Source organism: Nematolebias whitei, chromosome 1, assembly GCF_014905685.2.
Source record: "Nematolebias whitei isolate Nwh7 chromosome 1, NemWhi1, whole genome shotgun sequence".
In the NCBI taxonomy this organism is placed as follows: domain Eukaryota; kingdom Metazoa; phylum Chordata; class Actinopteri; order Cyprinodontiformes; family Rivulidae; genus Nematolebias; species Nematolebias whitei.
Window position 1 is genome coordinate 58,658,119 of NC_056498.1, and position 17,079 is coordinate 58,675,197.

Genomic DNA, 17,079 nt, shown 5'->3' on the forward strand with positions numbered 1-17,079 from the left:
GCGGGCCTAACGCTCAGCAGACAACAGCCGCTAAAAAGAGCAGCGCAAAACAACGCAGCGAGGCGCGCCAGGCATCCAGCGCAAATTCCAACCAGGCCTCAACTTTAAACATTTTCAAGAAAGTTACAGAGAAGATTTAAATTTCTGGTAATAATTTACAGAACAGTTAAAATGCATTAAGAGAATATCACAAGAACACTATCAGTGTATTTAGGAGCAAAAGCTGTGCTGTAAATCACAGTTGTTGATTTGCATTATTTTGGCACTTACCGTATTTTTCGGACTATAAGGCGCACCGGATTATAAGCATAGTTGCCAAGTCCGCTTATTATAAGTGACCTTGGGCTTGTTTTTTCCTAAAGTCGCTTGCAAATCTTGTAAGTCGTGGGTTGCTGTTTTTTGGGCTTGTTTTGAACGTGAAGTTGTTTATTTGGGCTTGACTTTCTTTCCGAGTGAAACTAGTTGGTTATCTCCCAGCTCCGCACAATAAAGCAAAGACGAGTGGTAGTAGGTAGTTTGTCCCTTCCATGCCCCCGTTCCCTGTTTATTGCTCCCGCCCAAGTTGGCGAGGCGACAGGCACACACAGACACACATAGACATTTACAAATACGTCTGTGGACGCGCACCACAAACACTCATCCTGTGGCCAACCACTAGGGGGCTCCACTCACACGCAGATGTCAGGATGTTTTGTTTTTAAAAATACGTAGAAAAAAATGTACATATGCAAAATGTATTTTTTTTTTATATCAGAGCTTAAAAGTATGTTATTCAAAGTGTTTAGCATAATTTTGCTGTTGTTTATGTGTAAGACCATAATAAATGTATGTTTATACTGGTTAAAAATGGCCTCTGTTTTACACAATGTGGTGGGTTGCCAGTTGGGCTTGTTTTGGGTTTGTTTTCATAGAGCTGGTTGGTTGTTTCTATTGCGAGATCTGGCAACACTGATTATAAGGCACGTTTAGCAAAACCAAACAGTCAGATAAGTCAAACTTTATTCAACTCATGCACAATAACTCTCAACATTGTTCAGTTGTAAAACAGAAATAAAATTGGTTCGAGGTCAGTAAGCACAACCAGAATTAAGGTGCACCGGATTTTTGATTTTTGAGAAATCTAAAGGATTTTAAGTGTGCCTTATAGTCCGAAAATGTGGTATTAATTTTTTGACAACAAAGTGGAAAAAAATACAACAATTAAAAATAACTCACTTGAACATGTGACGCTTCTGCAGACAGTAATGAGCCATCACCTCTTCAGAAGGCCACACACCTAAATCAAAGACATCAAAATGGAGACCGTTTCACATCTGATCCTAATTTAGCAACATGTTTTCATTTACAAAGCCTCTTTGGTACGAAGGCAGACCTGGATTGTCATGTCTAAACATCAGAGGACAATAAAACGGATATAAAGCCTAAATAGGCACAATGAGTAGTCGGTGAAACATAAAGAGAAGTGTTGTAGTTTCCAGTCTGTGTTCATTTGCTTCTCTTGTGGTTTCCACCTTGCTTGTGATCCAAGGCTTCTCTGTCTGTTCGTCCATCTGTCTATCCTAAATCCTTGCAACACACTCTCTCATTGGCCATTGTGTATGCAAGTATAGGAGCAAGTGTGTGTGTAAGACAGGGGGTCCAGTGTGTGATAATCACAGTGTGCAGGCCTGTCTGCCTTATCACCTACAGTCAGCCCTTCTCCTTCTGCCGTGCATGCAACACACACTGAAACACACACTTGCATGCTTCAAACTATTTCCCCTCTTTCTTTGCACACGCACACACACGTACAACTGGAGACAAATACACACATCTTGGCAGTGGAAGAAGTAAACATTCATTTGAATAAAACTTCGGCTTTCTGCTTCTGGCTTTGAACAAAAAGGTTTGCCTCGTGTGCGTGTTTCTATATGCACGCACGAGCCGGTGTGTGGTTTATACACTGAAGTTTTTAGTGAGGGGGAAAAAAAAAGAAGAAGAAGAATGAGGGGATATAGAATAAGTTGGCGAAAGCAAGTAAGCGAGGGAGACGGATGAAAATGAGCGAGGTAAAGAGGGAAAACCGGGGAGGGTTAGAGGAGGAGAAAGAAAAGGTGGTTGTCGATATAATAAGCGGCTTACAGGCGGTCTCTCATCACCTCGTGGGGCAGACATCACTGCTCTCCCACTCTCCTTCTCTGCGTCTATCTCTCTTATTCAACCTTTTTCCGACTCTCTCTCTTTCCCCTCGCTCCGGTCCGCCAAGATTAGCTCAAGCAAGCAGGATTTAATAATGCCTATTGATAAAATGTCCAAATATTCCTTTTCCCCAATAGGAAAAAAAAAATGACAGTCACAGTAGCTAAACTGTGTTAAGAGAGTGTCAAGGCTTGTACGGCTGAACCACGGTGACATTTTAAATTTCAACTGTTCGTTTCTCTTCGGCGAGGAGATTGTAGCACAGAAAACTTTCCACTGTCAAGAGGCACTCAGGTTAATGTGGTGATTGTATAGTGCACCAAGAGCAGCTCTGGGTCTTATCTCAGGCTGTTTGTTATAAACTTAATGCAAATATGTGACATTTCATGGAAGTAAACGTGCAGGCTGTTGTTACTTTTTTTTATCAACAAAGGTTAAAAGTTCAAATCCAACATCAAGTTAGCATTCTTTTAATATGTATGTGTCCCTACGCTCTAAAACAGCATTCAGAGTTAAAGTTCAATAGTTTAATCTCGTCAGATCTCGCTGGTATCAAACATACAGACTATTTTTAACTACCGTATTTTTCGGACTATACGGCGCACCGGATTATAAGGCACATTAAGTGAAACTAAAACATTTTGACAGATTTTTGGGTGCCGTGTACCACAGCAAATCAGTTTGAAGTCATTAAGCACAACCAGAATACTGGTACATAAGGTGAACTTGATTATAAATCTCACTGTGGATTTTTGAGAAACTTAAAGGATTTTAAGGGCAACTTATAGTCTGAAACATACGGTAATGAGCATAATAGATTGAATACTATTCATAATTCCCAAACAGCTGTTCTTCAGCACAAACATTTTAATTTTAATTTCCGTCACCAGTGGCTTTCTAAAGGTGAGAGTATATAATCATTGTCAGCTTCTTCTGTAGATGCTCCAGGACTGTAATCATTTACATACAAACTTCCAAATATATTTCATATGATCAGGAAAAAAACCCAGCTAAAGATCAATCAAAAGGTATAAACTACTTGTGTTTTTATGGGTAAAAATGAAAACAAGCAGGTGTAATGGTGCAGCACTTTAAAGTTTTATATTTGGCAGAACATCCCTCCACATCCTTTAATGATAAAAACAAAACCTGTATTGTAAGTGCTTTACCAGTTCTTCCTTCAACTTTGACCCCTCATTCCTAACTGTGTGTTCACACTTAAACATAACTGCATCAGGACAGAAATTACAAATTGCAAATAGAAATTGCTTTTAGAAATTACAGTTCATCTCCTCCCCTCCCCAACAACGAACGCACACTTGACGTGCAGGGTCTCCTGAAGAAGCTGAACAGTAGAGGGTGGTAATGTAGCATTGAACTGTGATCCTCTGCTCTGCAGCCATAACAGAATATGAAGATTTTTCTTTTAAATTTTTTTTTATAATACTGCTGTCAACTTAGGATGGTCAACATCTATCACGACTTACATCCAACCATTACCACCATAAAACAGAGCACCAGAGCCGTATATTACTTTTTTTCCAGGCGTTCACACATCCTTCAAAGCATTTCAACGCTGTTTGTGTTAATTTATAAATCCATTTGTGATTAAACAGATGGAATACCAGCTAAAACGGGATGCTAGTATGTTAAATCATCTACTAAAGGTCTGTTTCTGTTCTTGTACTGATCACCACACACCCATACTGATGTTTAACACACAAGGCTATGTGAGAAAGTGTGAGAAAGTGTGAGAAAGTGTAAACTTGTGTGTGAAAGGAAGACAACTACACAATCAGGCTTTGTAAAGCATATGTGAACCTGATGGGTAATCCACAACTCCAATAATGTTAATAGCTACGGGTGATAAGGACTGTGTCATGTGCATGTGTGTGTGAGAGAGAGAGACAGCTTCCCAGGTCGAGAAGCACTGTAGGAAATGAAGGGATCAGGAGCAGAGAGCAGATTACTCTTACTGAGAATAATGAAATTATTTCTCACCTTCAATTACTTGATGAGGAAAGGAAATAGTGCATGTGTGAGTATCTGGTGTAGTTATCGCTCCCAGGAACTAAACCTCTTTTGGGCGTTTTCCTGAAAACTATGTGTGAGCATCACGTGTGATTGTAAGAAACACTAATACTGAAGTGCCTCTATACGCATTAGGTTCATCCCTGTTACACAAATAAATGAAAAAAAAAAAGATTCTTAAAATGTAAAAGTGTTCATTGACTGTTGTTTTTCATGTGTGCTGTACCTAAAAACCAACACAAAACAACAAATTTAATGTTTGTGCATAGTGTAGGAATGGGATTTTGCTACGAGGTTGTTGAAAATCATGTTTAAGACAAACTAAAAACTTTTTTTAACCTTGACTGGAGGCATTTTCTTTATTTGTAATCATAACAATGCACTTTTAAACACATTGAATAGAAACATGAAGAACAAGAAACAAAAAAGTAAAACCAATAAAGGACTTTTTGTCTAAGTAAAGTTACTGTACACATCAGATGTGACAGGAACTTCATTGTTTGTTGGTCATAAATTCAGCTTTTTCCACCAACAAACTACAAACCTGCTTGCAGACTCTTTGCAGCTTTTTCTATTTTACAACCTGAACAGAATAATGCAGGTTACAACAAGTGGTACGCCAGTGTCCTCCGTTACTGAGGGATTTGAAAAATAAATGTTTGTAGATTTTAAGACGTGTGATTTTCTGGACTAAAACTGAACAGGACATGCAGTAAACCTTAATGTTTCAAGTAGGAAGGAGTTACATTGTGTAGAATAGAGGTAGGGTTTTGCTGTTGCTTGTCCGAGGCAGTGCAGAATAACAGATCCAGGCAAGGAAGGGAGCAATTTTATCCACCACCATGTGCAATGGCGGAGCCAGGGGGTTGCCAGTGGTGGCCTTGGCCATCATAGATTAATCTTTATCCACCCCAATCATTTGAGAAAACTATATTTTTAAATATAAGAAGAACTAGAAACCATAGTTTCCTCATATGATTGAGGTGGCCAGTTGACATATATTTATGTAAAGCGGCAGCCATCTTGGATTTGTAACAAGGCAACTCAATTTTTGACAGCAATATTTCTTTATTATAAAGATGTAGTCACACACCAAAATGGAAGTCTGTATTTTACTTATTTTTCAAGTTTCCCAGCTCACAAAATTGACGGACAGAAGATATTTCCAATAATCTTCTTCGTTCTGCCACGGGGGGGTGGGTGGGGTGGGGGTGGGGGTGGGGTGTCAACAACTGGGTGTTCACAATCAGCCAAAACTATTATAGTATTACTGGTATACACTGCCTGCCCCCCCCCAAAAAAAAAGTCGCCACCAAAAAAAAGGTCACACACTATTATTTAGTTGGACCGCCTTTAGCTTTGATTAGAGCATGCATTTGCTGTGTCATTGTTTCTATAAGCTTCTGCAATGTCACAAGATCTATTTCCATCCAGTGTTGCATTAATTTTTCACTAAGATCTTGCATTGATGACTAGGCACTAGTCATGATGGGTGCATCACTTCACCTGCCTCTCTTCTTACCCTGATGCACCCATCACTCTGGAACAGAGTGAATCTGGACTCATCAGACCACATGACCTTCTTCCATTGCTCCAGAGTCCAATCTTTATGCTCCCTAGCAAATTGAAGCTTTTTTTCCAGTTAGCCTCACTGATTAGTGGTTTTCTCAAGGCTACACAGTTGTTCAGTCCCAATCCCTTGAATTCCCTTCACATTGTGTGTGTGGAAATGCTCTTACTTTCACTATTAAACATAGCCCTGAGTGCTACTGTTGTATTTCTGTATTTGCAAATCTTTTCTATCTGTTAAACATAAAGCTACAGTCCAGTAACAACACTGTATATATATATATATATATATATATATATATATATATATATATATTTCAAGCAGCTAAATACCAGGGTAATTTTACTGTGTGGTTTCAACTGGTTACTGTGTGGTTACTGTGTGGTTACTGTGTGGCACAGAGGTTAGAAGATGGGCCTGTAATCGGAAAGTTGCAGGTTCACCTCCCGGTACAGTCAACATCAAAAAAATGTGGGTGGAAAAGGTGGAACACCCACACTTCCATCCACCCTCATTCGCCCCACTCTGGGTCCCCGAGCAAGGCCCTTAACCCCCATCTGCTCCCTAAACAGGTCTCTCTTGAAAATGAGTTCTCGTGGCTCAATGAGACTGCCTGTATAAATAAAGGGTAAATAAAATAAATAAATAGGATAAGAAGTGGAGACCTGCTGAATGTCCAGAATGTTTGGCTGCAGCTCCCAACTGGTTTTACTGTTAAATTCCTCTGTCCTTAACATTATCCCTCCACATCCCAGTGACCTGAAGGTGACTCCTGGTACCACTTAGACTTAACACAACTTAATCTGGCTTCAGTGATCAGTAGCACAAAGTGGATTTATCCAACCACCCTTCAGTTTTCTTAATACTTGTATCCAGGTTTGGGTTGGGGTGGCAACGGGGAAAGAAAAGTAGCAAACATACGTCAAACCACCCATGTCTTCTAGATCTTTTAAGGGAATCCTAAAGCATTCAAAGTCCAAAGAGCTTAGAGCAAGAATGGAATTAAGGAAAGAGCTATTTTGAGTACCTGAAGTATCCAGACAGGCACTGTTATACTATCTTACTAGCTAAGCCAAGCCAAGCTAGAAGTACTTGAGATGACGTTGTTACTCTGTTCTCGGAACCAAGACTTAATTAAAAAGAGCCCAACCACTTTTATTTAAAAGATGGAGTGATGTTTAACGGAGTGTGCAAGGAAGAGAAATTTTGAATAAAGCTTTTCAGATTGTTTCAGGGTTTACAAATTTGAACCTTGTTTTCCATGAAGGCAAAATATATGAAAAATACAGTTTATGATAGAATAGGCGTGTCTGTTTTTATCCTAATAAAGGTCTGTTTGTGACCCAGTTAATAACTAGTGTATTTGCTTTCTAGTCTGATTCGTCTTTTTGATTTCAGCTAATGTGTTAAACTTCAAGACAAAGCAATATTCAACAGATTTTAACATCAAAACATTTAGCTTTGTATCATTGTTTTCAACAAAAAGTTAGATTTTCACAATTCTTTTAACGCTTTCTCAGCGGGAAAAGAGGTTGTAGGCTACAGAGAGGAAGGTATAAAAAAGAGAATAACAATGAAGAGAAAGATTGTAGATGTTAGGGGAGTGGTGGCGCAGAGGTTAGAGAAGGCGAGCCCGTGATCAGAAGGTCTCCGGTTCGAGTCCCTGGACCGACATCATCAAATGTGTGTGGAAAAGGCAAAGTTGCCCCATTCTAGGCCCTTGAGCAAGGCCTTTAATGCCCACCATCTGCTCCCCTGGGTGCCCTAGATAGCAGCTCTCTGCTCCACACAGAGGGCTGTGGTAGCTCGGTGGTCTGTGGTTGCAACAGGAAGGGCATCCGGCGTAAAAACAAATGTTAAGTCTTTGTGCGACTCAGTTCGCTGTGATGACCCCTGAAGAAGGGAGCAGCCGAAAGAAGAAAAAAAACTGTAGTTAACTTTTACTTTTTTTAAAATCTGTATAAGAGGTGTGACATGAGATACTTGGGTTAGTATAACAAGAGCAGCTTGGGAGAGAAAATAAAGAGGAGAAAGTTGTGCAAAATTGAAATTGACAGAGAGCCTAACTTATAAAATAATAAACTAGAAGGAAAGAAGAGAGGAACTGAAAGCAAAGACATTACAAATATCAAAAAGGGAAAGTGGAAGAGAGCTATGTCAAGATGAGGTTAAGTGGGCCATGGTGTTGCTATGAGAGCACACCAACATACGTCTGTTACAACAACATCCTGACACACACACACACACACACACACACACACACACACACACACACACACACACACACACACACACACACACACACACACACCACTTTATGACTCTCTCATACACACAACTCTCCCTCCCCTCAGGCCCGGCGTGTTTTCAGGCTCTGTGGCTCTCTGGTGGTGATCCGTCTCCACATTAAGTGAGGCCTCAGATAATTCCTAAGCCTCCTCCATGGCCGATCCAATAAGGGATAAGGCTCTCGGCTGGCCATGATCAACTGACAATCTGTCCGCTCACACGGCTACTTTAGTCGAGGCCAGGATTACCCCAGCCAGCCCAGACAGCGTACACAGTGTTCATAAGACCACCAAGAAGTGTATGTGGCTTCTGCAATTGTTTGCGTGTGATGGGGAAAAAAGATTTTTAGTAAAAGGTGTGAATGTGTAAAGTTGTGTAATTCACTTTATATTTGCGTTATACTTCAGACAATTTTTTTAAGTTCCTAAAGTGAATAAATCCTCATAGAAAAATGTTAAAATGCTCAAATTTAAAGAAAAAAAGTTTCTGATTTTCAGAAGCTGTGTTGATTTCTACAACTTTTTAGCTCTTGTTAATCATTGTAAAAGAGCACAATCAAAAATGAACTCATATGAATGAATGAATTAAGACTTTAAAATATGCACGCTCTAATCAGTGGTGGGAGCTCACTGCAGGACATGTGAAGCATCCAGAGCATGTTGTCCTTGGGTTTTCTCTCAGATCCGTCCCTTGAACCTCACCCCCGACTGCAAATGTCCAAGATAATGATGGATCTTTATCTGTATCTGAGCTCAAAATGGATCATTTGAATTCAATGATAAACGCTAGATCAGTCAAATGAAGACGAAATTGGAAAACATGTTTTTAAAACAGCCTCATTTGTAAAAAATATATCGTACAGCGCAAAAAAAATAAAAAAATGCTTATCTCATGTAAATTAAAGGAGAAATTCACTATGCATTCAAACATGAGTTGTAAGAATAAGTCTTAAAGATATATTTTTTAAATATTATCCATTGAAATGTTTTGTAGGACAAAAAAATGTTTATTCCACAATTTATGAAAAAAACATTCATTTTGTAATTTATACCTTTAATTTTTAGAGTATGTTCAACATATGACCAAATTGGTAAATAAAAAATAAAAAAAAAACATTAAAAACAAAAACTTCTTGTTGAACATTTAAAAACCATAGAAATTTGTAGTTTTAACAAACTTTCACCCGCTGGCAAATCAGATTGGATGAAGCTTTGCAAAATCTTGACATTATTAGAAGTACGTTAATATTAATAGCAATTATAAAATAATCATTTTTGCTTGGCCGAAGCGGTAAACACACGCTGTGAATAAGCAGTTCAGATAGCTTCTCTGCCTTTCACCAGAAGAGCCAGGCAATGAGTGATAAGCATCGACATTCTAGCCAACAGAGTCCACCTTGGAGACATTCCTGATCCCTTTTTCCATCGGAATAGGCTCATTTCAGGACGCACTCACCGACACACACCCACACCAAACATTCGCGGCCGCACACGCTTGAAGGACTGTGCAGGGCTTCGATAAGCGTGGCCTTCCTCTCCCTCTCCCTCCCTCTCTGAGTAAACATCGTTTTGGATTAGGCGGAGTATAATGAGAGCAGGGGGCTATCTGCCCACCCCGCCTGCATTGTGGCCCCCCGCTCCTCTCTGAGGGAGCCGGGACCAATCTTTACTCTGCTATTTATCCCCCTCCTCTGATAGCTTACTTATCTGCTGCAAAATGCCAGGGCTGACTGCCTGTCTAACTGCCCCTGTAACTGCCTGCTTGTTTCTCTGCCTGCCTGTCTGTCTGAAATCTTTTTTCATAAAGCTTACGAGCAAAAAGACAAAACGGATGTCTACTCCTTGTCTGTAAGAACATCTCTAATAATCTCATTTTGGAGTTACAGCGTGCAGTTCTGCAGTTGGAGTGAGGGCCATTTACTTCAAAACTTGTGTACTTGAGTATGAAGAAGTTTAAGGTCATTCATTACATGTTGGAAATCATCTTTTTATTACTTTTTGTAAACAAATATAATTGCACAGTTTGATCCATAGAAGTAAAGTATGCATTATAATCCTGCATGCATGCACCTCTTTTTGGAAAGGTATATTTTTTACTTGATTTTTACTTTATTTGTCCATTTGCTCTTCCTCAGAATCCATCCATTATCTTTGCCCGCTTCTTCCTTTTCGGGTCGCGGGGGTCACTGGTGCCTAGGTCCAACCATCACTGTGAGAGAGGCGGGGTACACCCTGGACAGGTCTCCAATCCATCACAGGGACACATAGAGACAAATGAGACAAACAACCATTTGCTCTCACTCACACCTAGGGACAATTTAGAGTTACCAATAAGTCTAACATGCATGTTTTTGGTCTGTGGGAGGAAACCGGAGTACCCGGAGAAAACCCACACATGCATGGAGAGAACATGCAAACTCCACTCAGAAAGGCCCCCAGACCAGGATTTAAACCAGGGCAACCTGCTTGCTGAGAGGCAGCAGCTCTACCAACTGCACCACCGTGCTGCTCTCTTCCTCAGTATATTTGGCAAAACTGCTTGGAGAATAACCAACATATCTATTGCATTCTGAGTTTTAAAAAAAAAGTTACAGAAGTTTTTACAAGTTTTGCAAAGTCCAAATGTGCACCTGTAAAATGTGTGATTTTTGGAACGAATAGATTTAGGATTAAAGAAGCGCAAACTGTTTGGTGCAGTGTGCTTTTTATTCTGATTCACTGCATTTTAATAGTAGCCAAAGCAAATGCACCAAATTTTATAACGGCATCATAAACTGGCTTCCTTTAGCAGCGAGCCCATCATGTCCTGCACTTTTTGCAGACAAACAAAACAAACAAAAAGAGAGAGAGCGAAATAGAGTGTGCACTTGATGAAATTACATCAGGTGCACAGCCCTTGTCAGCACAAAGTGAAAATAAAAGGAAAATAAAGGGAAGTCCGGGCTGAATGAAGCGTGGACACAGAAGAGAAGAGCAAGAAAAACACAGCGGCTCAGAATTACAGAGGAGGAGGAAAAATCAAATGAGAGGCACAGGAATGAGGTGGTGGGAGAGCAGGAAGACGAGTGCTTTGCAGAGCTTCACACATTGATTGGCATACAGGGCGTGGCCCTGGGCCCATGTGACTACTCCAGATTACGTTGCACACTCACACTCTCACTATGCAGATTGCCACAGATTGCATTTCTCTCTGCCGTTGGTGAAAGGCAAGATGCCAAATTACAGGGTGTCACCTGCAAGAAGCGATCTACTTTCTGAAATCTTGATGCATACAAACAATTAGGACAGGAGGGAGAGGAAGGTGAGGGAACGGGGGTGAGGAGATAAAGAAAGCAAGGAAGGGAAATAAGGAGCAGAGAATAAGCAGAAGAGCACCTTAAGTCTGCCCAGAGACTACACTGATGCCTTAAACATGAAAACCAGGTTTTCTATCAAGATGAGGAGGTGCTGAAGGAAAAAGAAAGGGGCAGGAAAAAATAAAGAGGAGATTAAGGGGAGCAGAGAGAGGTGAAGTAGGAAACACAAGGAGTCAGATTTGTTTTGGCTGGCAGAGACAGTTTTATTGAAGGTCAGATTGTCAAAAGACAGAGTTGTATTTAAACTGTAATCTCAGAATTTATTCCTAAATCTATAGGAATTTACTCGGTGGCTTCAGACAAATGTTAACTTGCTTTGTTTTTATTAATAAACATCTGATTTTTAAGTTCCTGTCACGATTTCCTGTATGGGCTAAGGTTGGAAAAATAAAATCCTGCATAATTATTAGGGAAAGCTATTGTTACTGATCCGTTTTGAACTCACAAACCCGATGTGGCACATCATAATGACAAGAAGGGAATGGCGTTTTTAATTAACTTGATTCAGCAGAAACAGCTTTAAACTCCATGTTAAATAATCACTTGAGTCAAACAACATTAATTCATTCAACCTTTATTTAAACAGATAAATCACATTGAGCCTCGAAGACTCATTTACAAGTGAGACCTGTTTGGACAGACAAAAACAGTGGTTAACTGGACACATAGACTCTTGACATGATGCTTTACTCAAACTGTGCAAAACTGAAATTTTACCAACAGTAACAAGAAGTAGGTTTGATTTCAAAATAGTGTGCAATAATTTTTTCCATAGGCTCGGATGCTAAAACATGAACCTGAGGCGTCCTAACAGAGATTAAAGAGAAATGGTTTAGACCAGGGGTCTGCAACGTTTATGAACAAAAGAGCCATTTTTACGCCTTCATTCACTAAACTAAACATGTCCAGAGATGCAACAACCTGCGACGGCTGTGATTATCAAGTGGTGGCCCATGGGCCACTTTAGATTTGTTGGAGGAGACTTGTGTGGCCAGTATGGGTGACAATATCAAGCTAAAAATATCAGTTGATTTTTAACATTTATTGATATTTTCACAATTTGAGACAAATGAAAAGACCAGAATCTTGTAAAGAGGGGGAAAAGTAGTAAAAACAAAAAACTATGAACTGCAAACATATGTAATTATTTTAACTGTGGAAAAAATAATTTATAGAAAAAAAGCAAAAAGTTTAAATATTTGCAAAAGAAGTGAAAACGGCTAAAACTAGCACTTTTTTTTTTTGTTGCTTGTATAAATTCAGTTTTCTGTTAGTTTTGGTGAAATCTTGAAAGAGCCGCTGTGGAGGGCCCAAAGTGCTGCATGTGGCTCCAGAGCCGCAGGTTGCAGACCCCTGGTCTAGAGTCTTTTGCACTTGCTTGTCGTTGTATTTGCCATGCATATAATCCCAGTGAGTGAATCAAGCTGCCTGAATTTAAAGCTTTATTTATTTATGTGCCTAAATCCCTGACTGATTATACCTTTCAATTTGATGTTGCGTTGAATATATTGTTTAACTTACCACTTAAAAAAAGATGCATAAAATCATTCTTTTTTTGTTTTGATCTAAGTAAGACTGCAGATTTTAAACTAATGTAACCACCAAATGCATTTCAGTGACTCCAAGCTATAGTGATTGATTTATCATTTTTACGTTGATCCCACGCAGAACTGGAAAAGCGTCATCATTTGGACACGATGATGCATGTGATCCACCAGTTTGTATGTGTTCAATCCGTTATTTGCTGTTTATTTGCAACTGTTTATTTAGGAGTTTTCACATGTTTATCTGCATGTGACGAACTGCCCGAAGGATCGCCGTGTGCAGACGTTTCACTGGAGAGGCAGATGAGAACAACAGATATCCTGAGGCTACGTGGCAGCAGCCAGAGTTTTATCTGAGCTGAAAGGATTTTAGCACTCCATTTTGGAGCACTAACCCAGGAGCAATGTCAACCTCTTCTTCTTTTAGCCTCCCTTAAGTTTTGTCATCGTTTAATGTTTCTCCTCTATTCTAATACTTTCATTAATGCCATTTGTTTTTGTAACTCTCTCATTTCTTCTTATTTCTGACAGGCAAGAAGTACCGTGTTTATTGCCATATAAGTTGCACCTTTTTGCATAAATTTGAAAGTCCTGCAACTTACACACTGAAGCGACTAATATACATGGATTAGCCTGTATAAATAAAGGTTGAATGAAAATGTTTTTCCCCATATTTATAACCCAATTTTTGGCTGAGATCTGACGATTTCATTTATTCTGGCATGAAAAATATTGAGCACTACCATTTTCAGTCACTAGAGGGCCCTCAACTAATATGGCAAGCCAAGTGTCTCTTTAATAGGTAAAAGTGACTACTAATGAGGCACTTGGCTTGCCATACAAACCACCTTCGTCTAGCTCTGGAACTCCTGGAGCAGACGTCAGATCAGCTCATTTCGCCGTGCCACCCAGGTGAAATGCAGCTGATTTGACCATTAAAGTGCATTTATTAAAGAAAAGTTCAACTGAGACAAATCTATGCTATAATGTCGAGCAAAGAAATAATTGTTTTTAAATGTTAATCTTGTTAAATTTTTGTTATAGTCCTCCCATGCACGCTCCAATGGCCACCATTTGACAGCCAATTGATTTTTGGCCCACGTTTCCAGGTGGTCAGCAGTGACGCATAATAAATGCGGCTTATATGGCAAAATGACTTATTTATGTTTTTTCCACTTTATTAGACATTTTTGGACTGATGCAACTTATACGGCGGTGTGACGTATACAGCGGCAAATACGGTATACTGACTTTGAAGGGAAAAGACAAGACTGAATAACAAAAAAGGTTAAATTGTGGGACAGATCTGGTTGGCAGGCCATAGGCTGAGGAAGTCCTCTGGATGGGGGATGAAACTTTTCTCACTTAAAGAAACTGTTCAAGATGACATGATTTAACTTTTTTTTGTTGTCATCTACCTGGATGATTGAGCTTACAACCCTTTTTTTTTTTTTTACAAGAGTGAATCATTAAAACTAATATTCGTTTATTATAGTTTGTGTTTATGGTGGTGTAACAGTTGAACTGATATTTGAAGTTGAGTGATGTTGAAGAAAAAATAATAATAGAGTGCCAGAACTGGAATTTATAACTCCACTCAAAGAAAAAGTGTAACTTTTGTTCCAGTATTAAATATTAAGCAGACTGATCAATAAAATATTGCACTAGATTTCTTCATGATAATCAGAGTCAGAGTCAGAGTCAGAGATAATCACAAACACTTAACACTTCTTACATTTAACAACAATAATTATAAAAAAAAAATACTTTTGTAAAAAACAAGGATTTAAAATATCCGTTTTTTTATATGCCTTCAATATAAAGCTGTAAAATCCTGTAAACACTCCAAAAAAAAAACACATTTAAAAAATAATAAAGGAAAGAAAAACAAATGTTGACGTATTCAGCAAACTGTTTCGTCATTACACTGTTTCTGTTCTATATAAATTATTCAGCTTAGTAAAAAAAAAGATTATTAAATTGTAAGGCTTAATGCTTCATTTGATGCAAATACTTAATAAATGAAGTTTTAAACAAGTACCAATGATACTTAAACAAGTACTGTTAAAACTTATTTAACAAGATTTTCCAATGATTAAAATGGAGATTTTATGCCAAGTTATGCAACTTCTTGATCTAATGTCACAAAAGTGTCTATAAAATAAGGTGGTTCTGTAAAAATTGGTACATCTAGCACTAAGTGGCATTTTCTCAGCCTTTTCTCTATTCAGACTTTTAGAAATCCCATGACTAATCTAAGTGGAGCCTCTTTTATCCTCCAAGTCCCGCGTCGGTCCTCACATATTCATTGTTTTCAAAAATCGTCTCTTATTTTACATTAATCTCTCGTCATGCTGGTCCTCTGCAGTCGGCCAGTATCACACTGTGTTGATGACTCGGGCTCGGTGAGTGGAGGTGGAGGTGCTACCTTTCCCACTCCTCCTCTCTCATCACAACTCCCCTACACACTCCTTCTCTCCCCATGTTCATCCCTTGTCTCACCCCCACCCCCGGTCCTCTACAACCATCACTGGTCACCACTCTCTTCCGATCTGCCTCTCCTGCATTTACCTCAGCTGCCACATGGGGAATTAAGTGGTATTACAAGGAAAGGCTTCTAGCTGAGCTTAACTGCATTACATGAGCAGGTAATATACCCTGAAACAGTGTGAGAGGCAAGGGGATAGTGGGTGGAAGAGTGTCTTGTAGGAGAATGACAGAGCAGGAGGGAGAAAGAAAGGAGGTCTTAAAGTGAATTGTCGACTCAAACGCTCTAATCACAGTGAAAGCTCTGGACAAAGAGCACCCACGGATGCCAACGGAGCACACCCTGGGGGCAACGAAAGGCCACTTAGCCCTTTCTGACACCCCCACTAGCTCTACCTGTCTGTTTTTCTCACTGTATATTGAGGAAGTATAAAAGTGAGCTTATAAAAAAACAGATGTTCGAAGTTGCTGGATATTGTCAGGAAGTGAAACTCGCTGCTGTGCGCGCCGATCCAGAGTCTCCCAAACATCCTTTTAAAATATGCAAAATATTCTTTGGCAGCGCGGTGGCGCAGTTGGTAGAGCTGCTGCCTCTCTGCAAGAAGGTGGCCCCGGTTCAAATTCAAGTCCAGGGGGCCTTTGAGGATGGAGTTTGTATGCTCTCTCTGTGCATGTGTGGGTTTTCTCTGGGTACTCCTGTTTTCCTCCCACAGACCAAAAACATGCATGTTTGACTGATTGGTAACTCTAAATTGTCCCTAGGTGTGAGTGAGAGAGTGAATGATTGTTTGTTTCGTTCGTCTCTATGTGTCCCTGTCATGGACTTGCGACCTGCCCAGGCTGGATATGGGCACCAGTGACCCCCGCAACCCAAAAAAGAAGAAGCGGGTAAATATAATGGATGGATGGATGGAAAACATTCTTTGAAATGGTTTTTAAAGCCCTTCACAGCATAGAAACTGCACATTTAAGTTTTTAATGGTAAATTATCAGTTACAGGTTTGGGAGACTTGGCAGTTGTTTTGCTTTTGGACCTGAGAGCTGCCTATGACACTGGTGACCGCAGTATTTTGATCTCCTGGCTGGAGCTCTGTGTTATCAAAGACTCTGCACTGGACTGGTTTTTTTACCTGCATGACAGGTCCAGGTTAGTCTTGGAGATTCGGCAATTTCTTTGGCCCCTCTCACATATGGAGTTCCCCAAGGATTAATTCTTGGGTTCATTTTATTTTCCTTCTACATGTTCGACAATCCACCATCACTTAAAGTGCAATCACTTGTTTTCACTAAAACCACTGTTCGTCTCCCTCACTGAGGTAAAAGCTTGGATGTCTCCAAACATGTTAAAATTTCAATTAGAATAAAACTGAAGTTGTTACTTTTGGGCAAAGTAGAAAATGCAGTGCTTTTCCAACAGATATGGGTAACTGGAGCAATTTATAAAACCTCATTTAAAAAAAAAAAAACTTAAGGGTGATATTTGAAACAAATTTTAAGAAACAGATAAGTTCTGAAGCATTCATTTTTAAATTGAGGCTTTTATCTAAAATGGATTTTTTTTTTTATCCTTTAATGACTATGGAGGAGTGATTCACTTTTATCACATCCCAACTGGATTACTGTAA

At 39.5% G+C, this 17,079-nt stretch overlaps 1 protein-coding gene across 1 annotated transcript in view; it reads right to left on the reverse strand.

Annotated features, from left to right (window-relative positions):
- Positions 1-17,079, reverse strand: part of camkmt (calmodulin-lysine N-methyltransferase) — a 133,033-nt gene that overhangs the window by 42,336 nt on the left and 73,618 nt on the right. Inside the window, exon 4 of the mRNA XM_037697436.1 lies at positions 1,216-1,276. Within this exon, the coding sequence (XP_037553364.1) occupies positions 1,216-1,276 (61 nt within the window). The remainder of the gene's footprint in view (positions 1-1,215; positions 1,277-17,079) is intronic.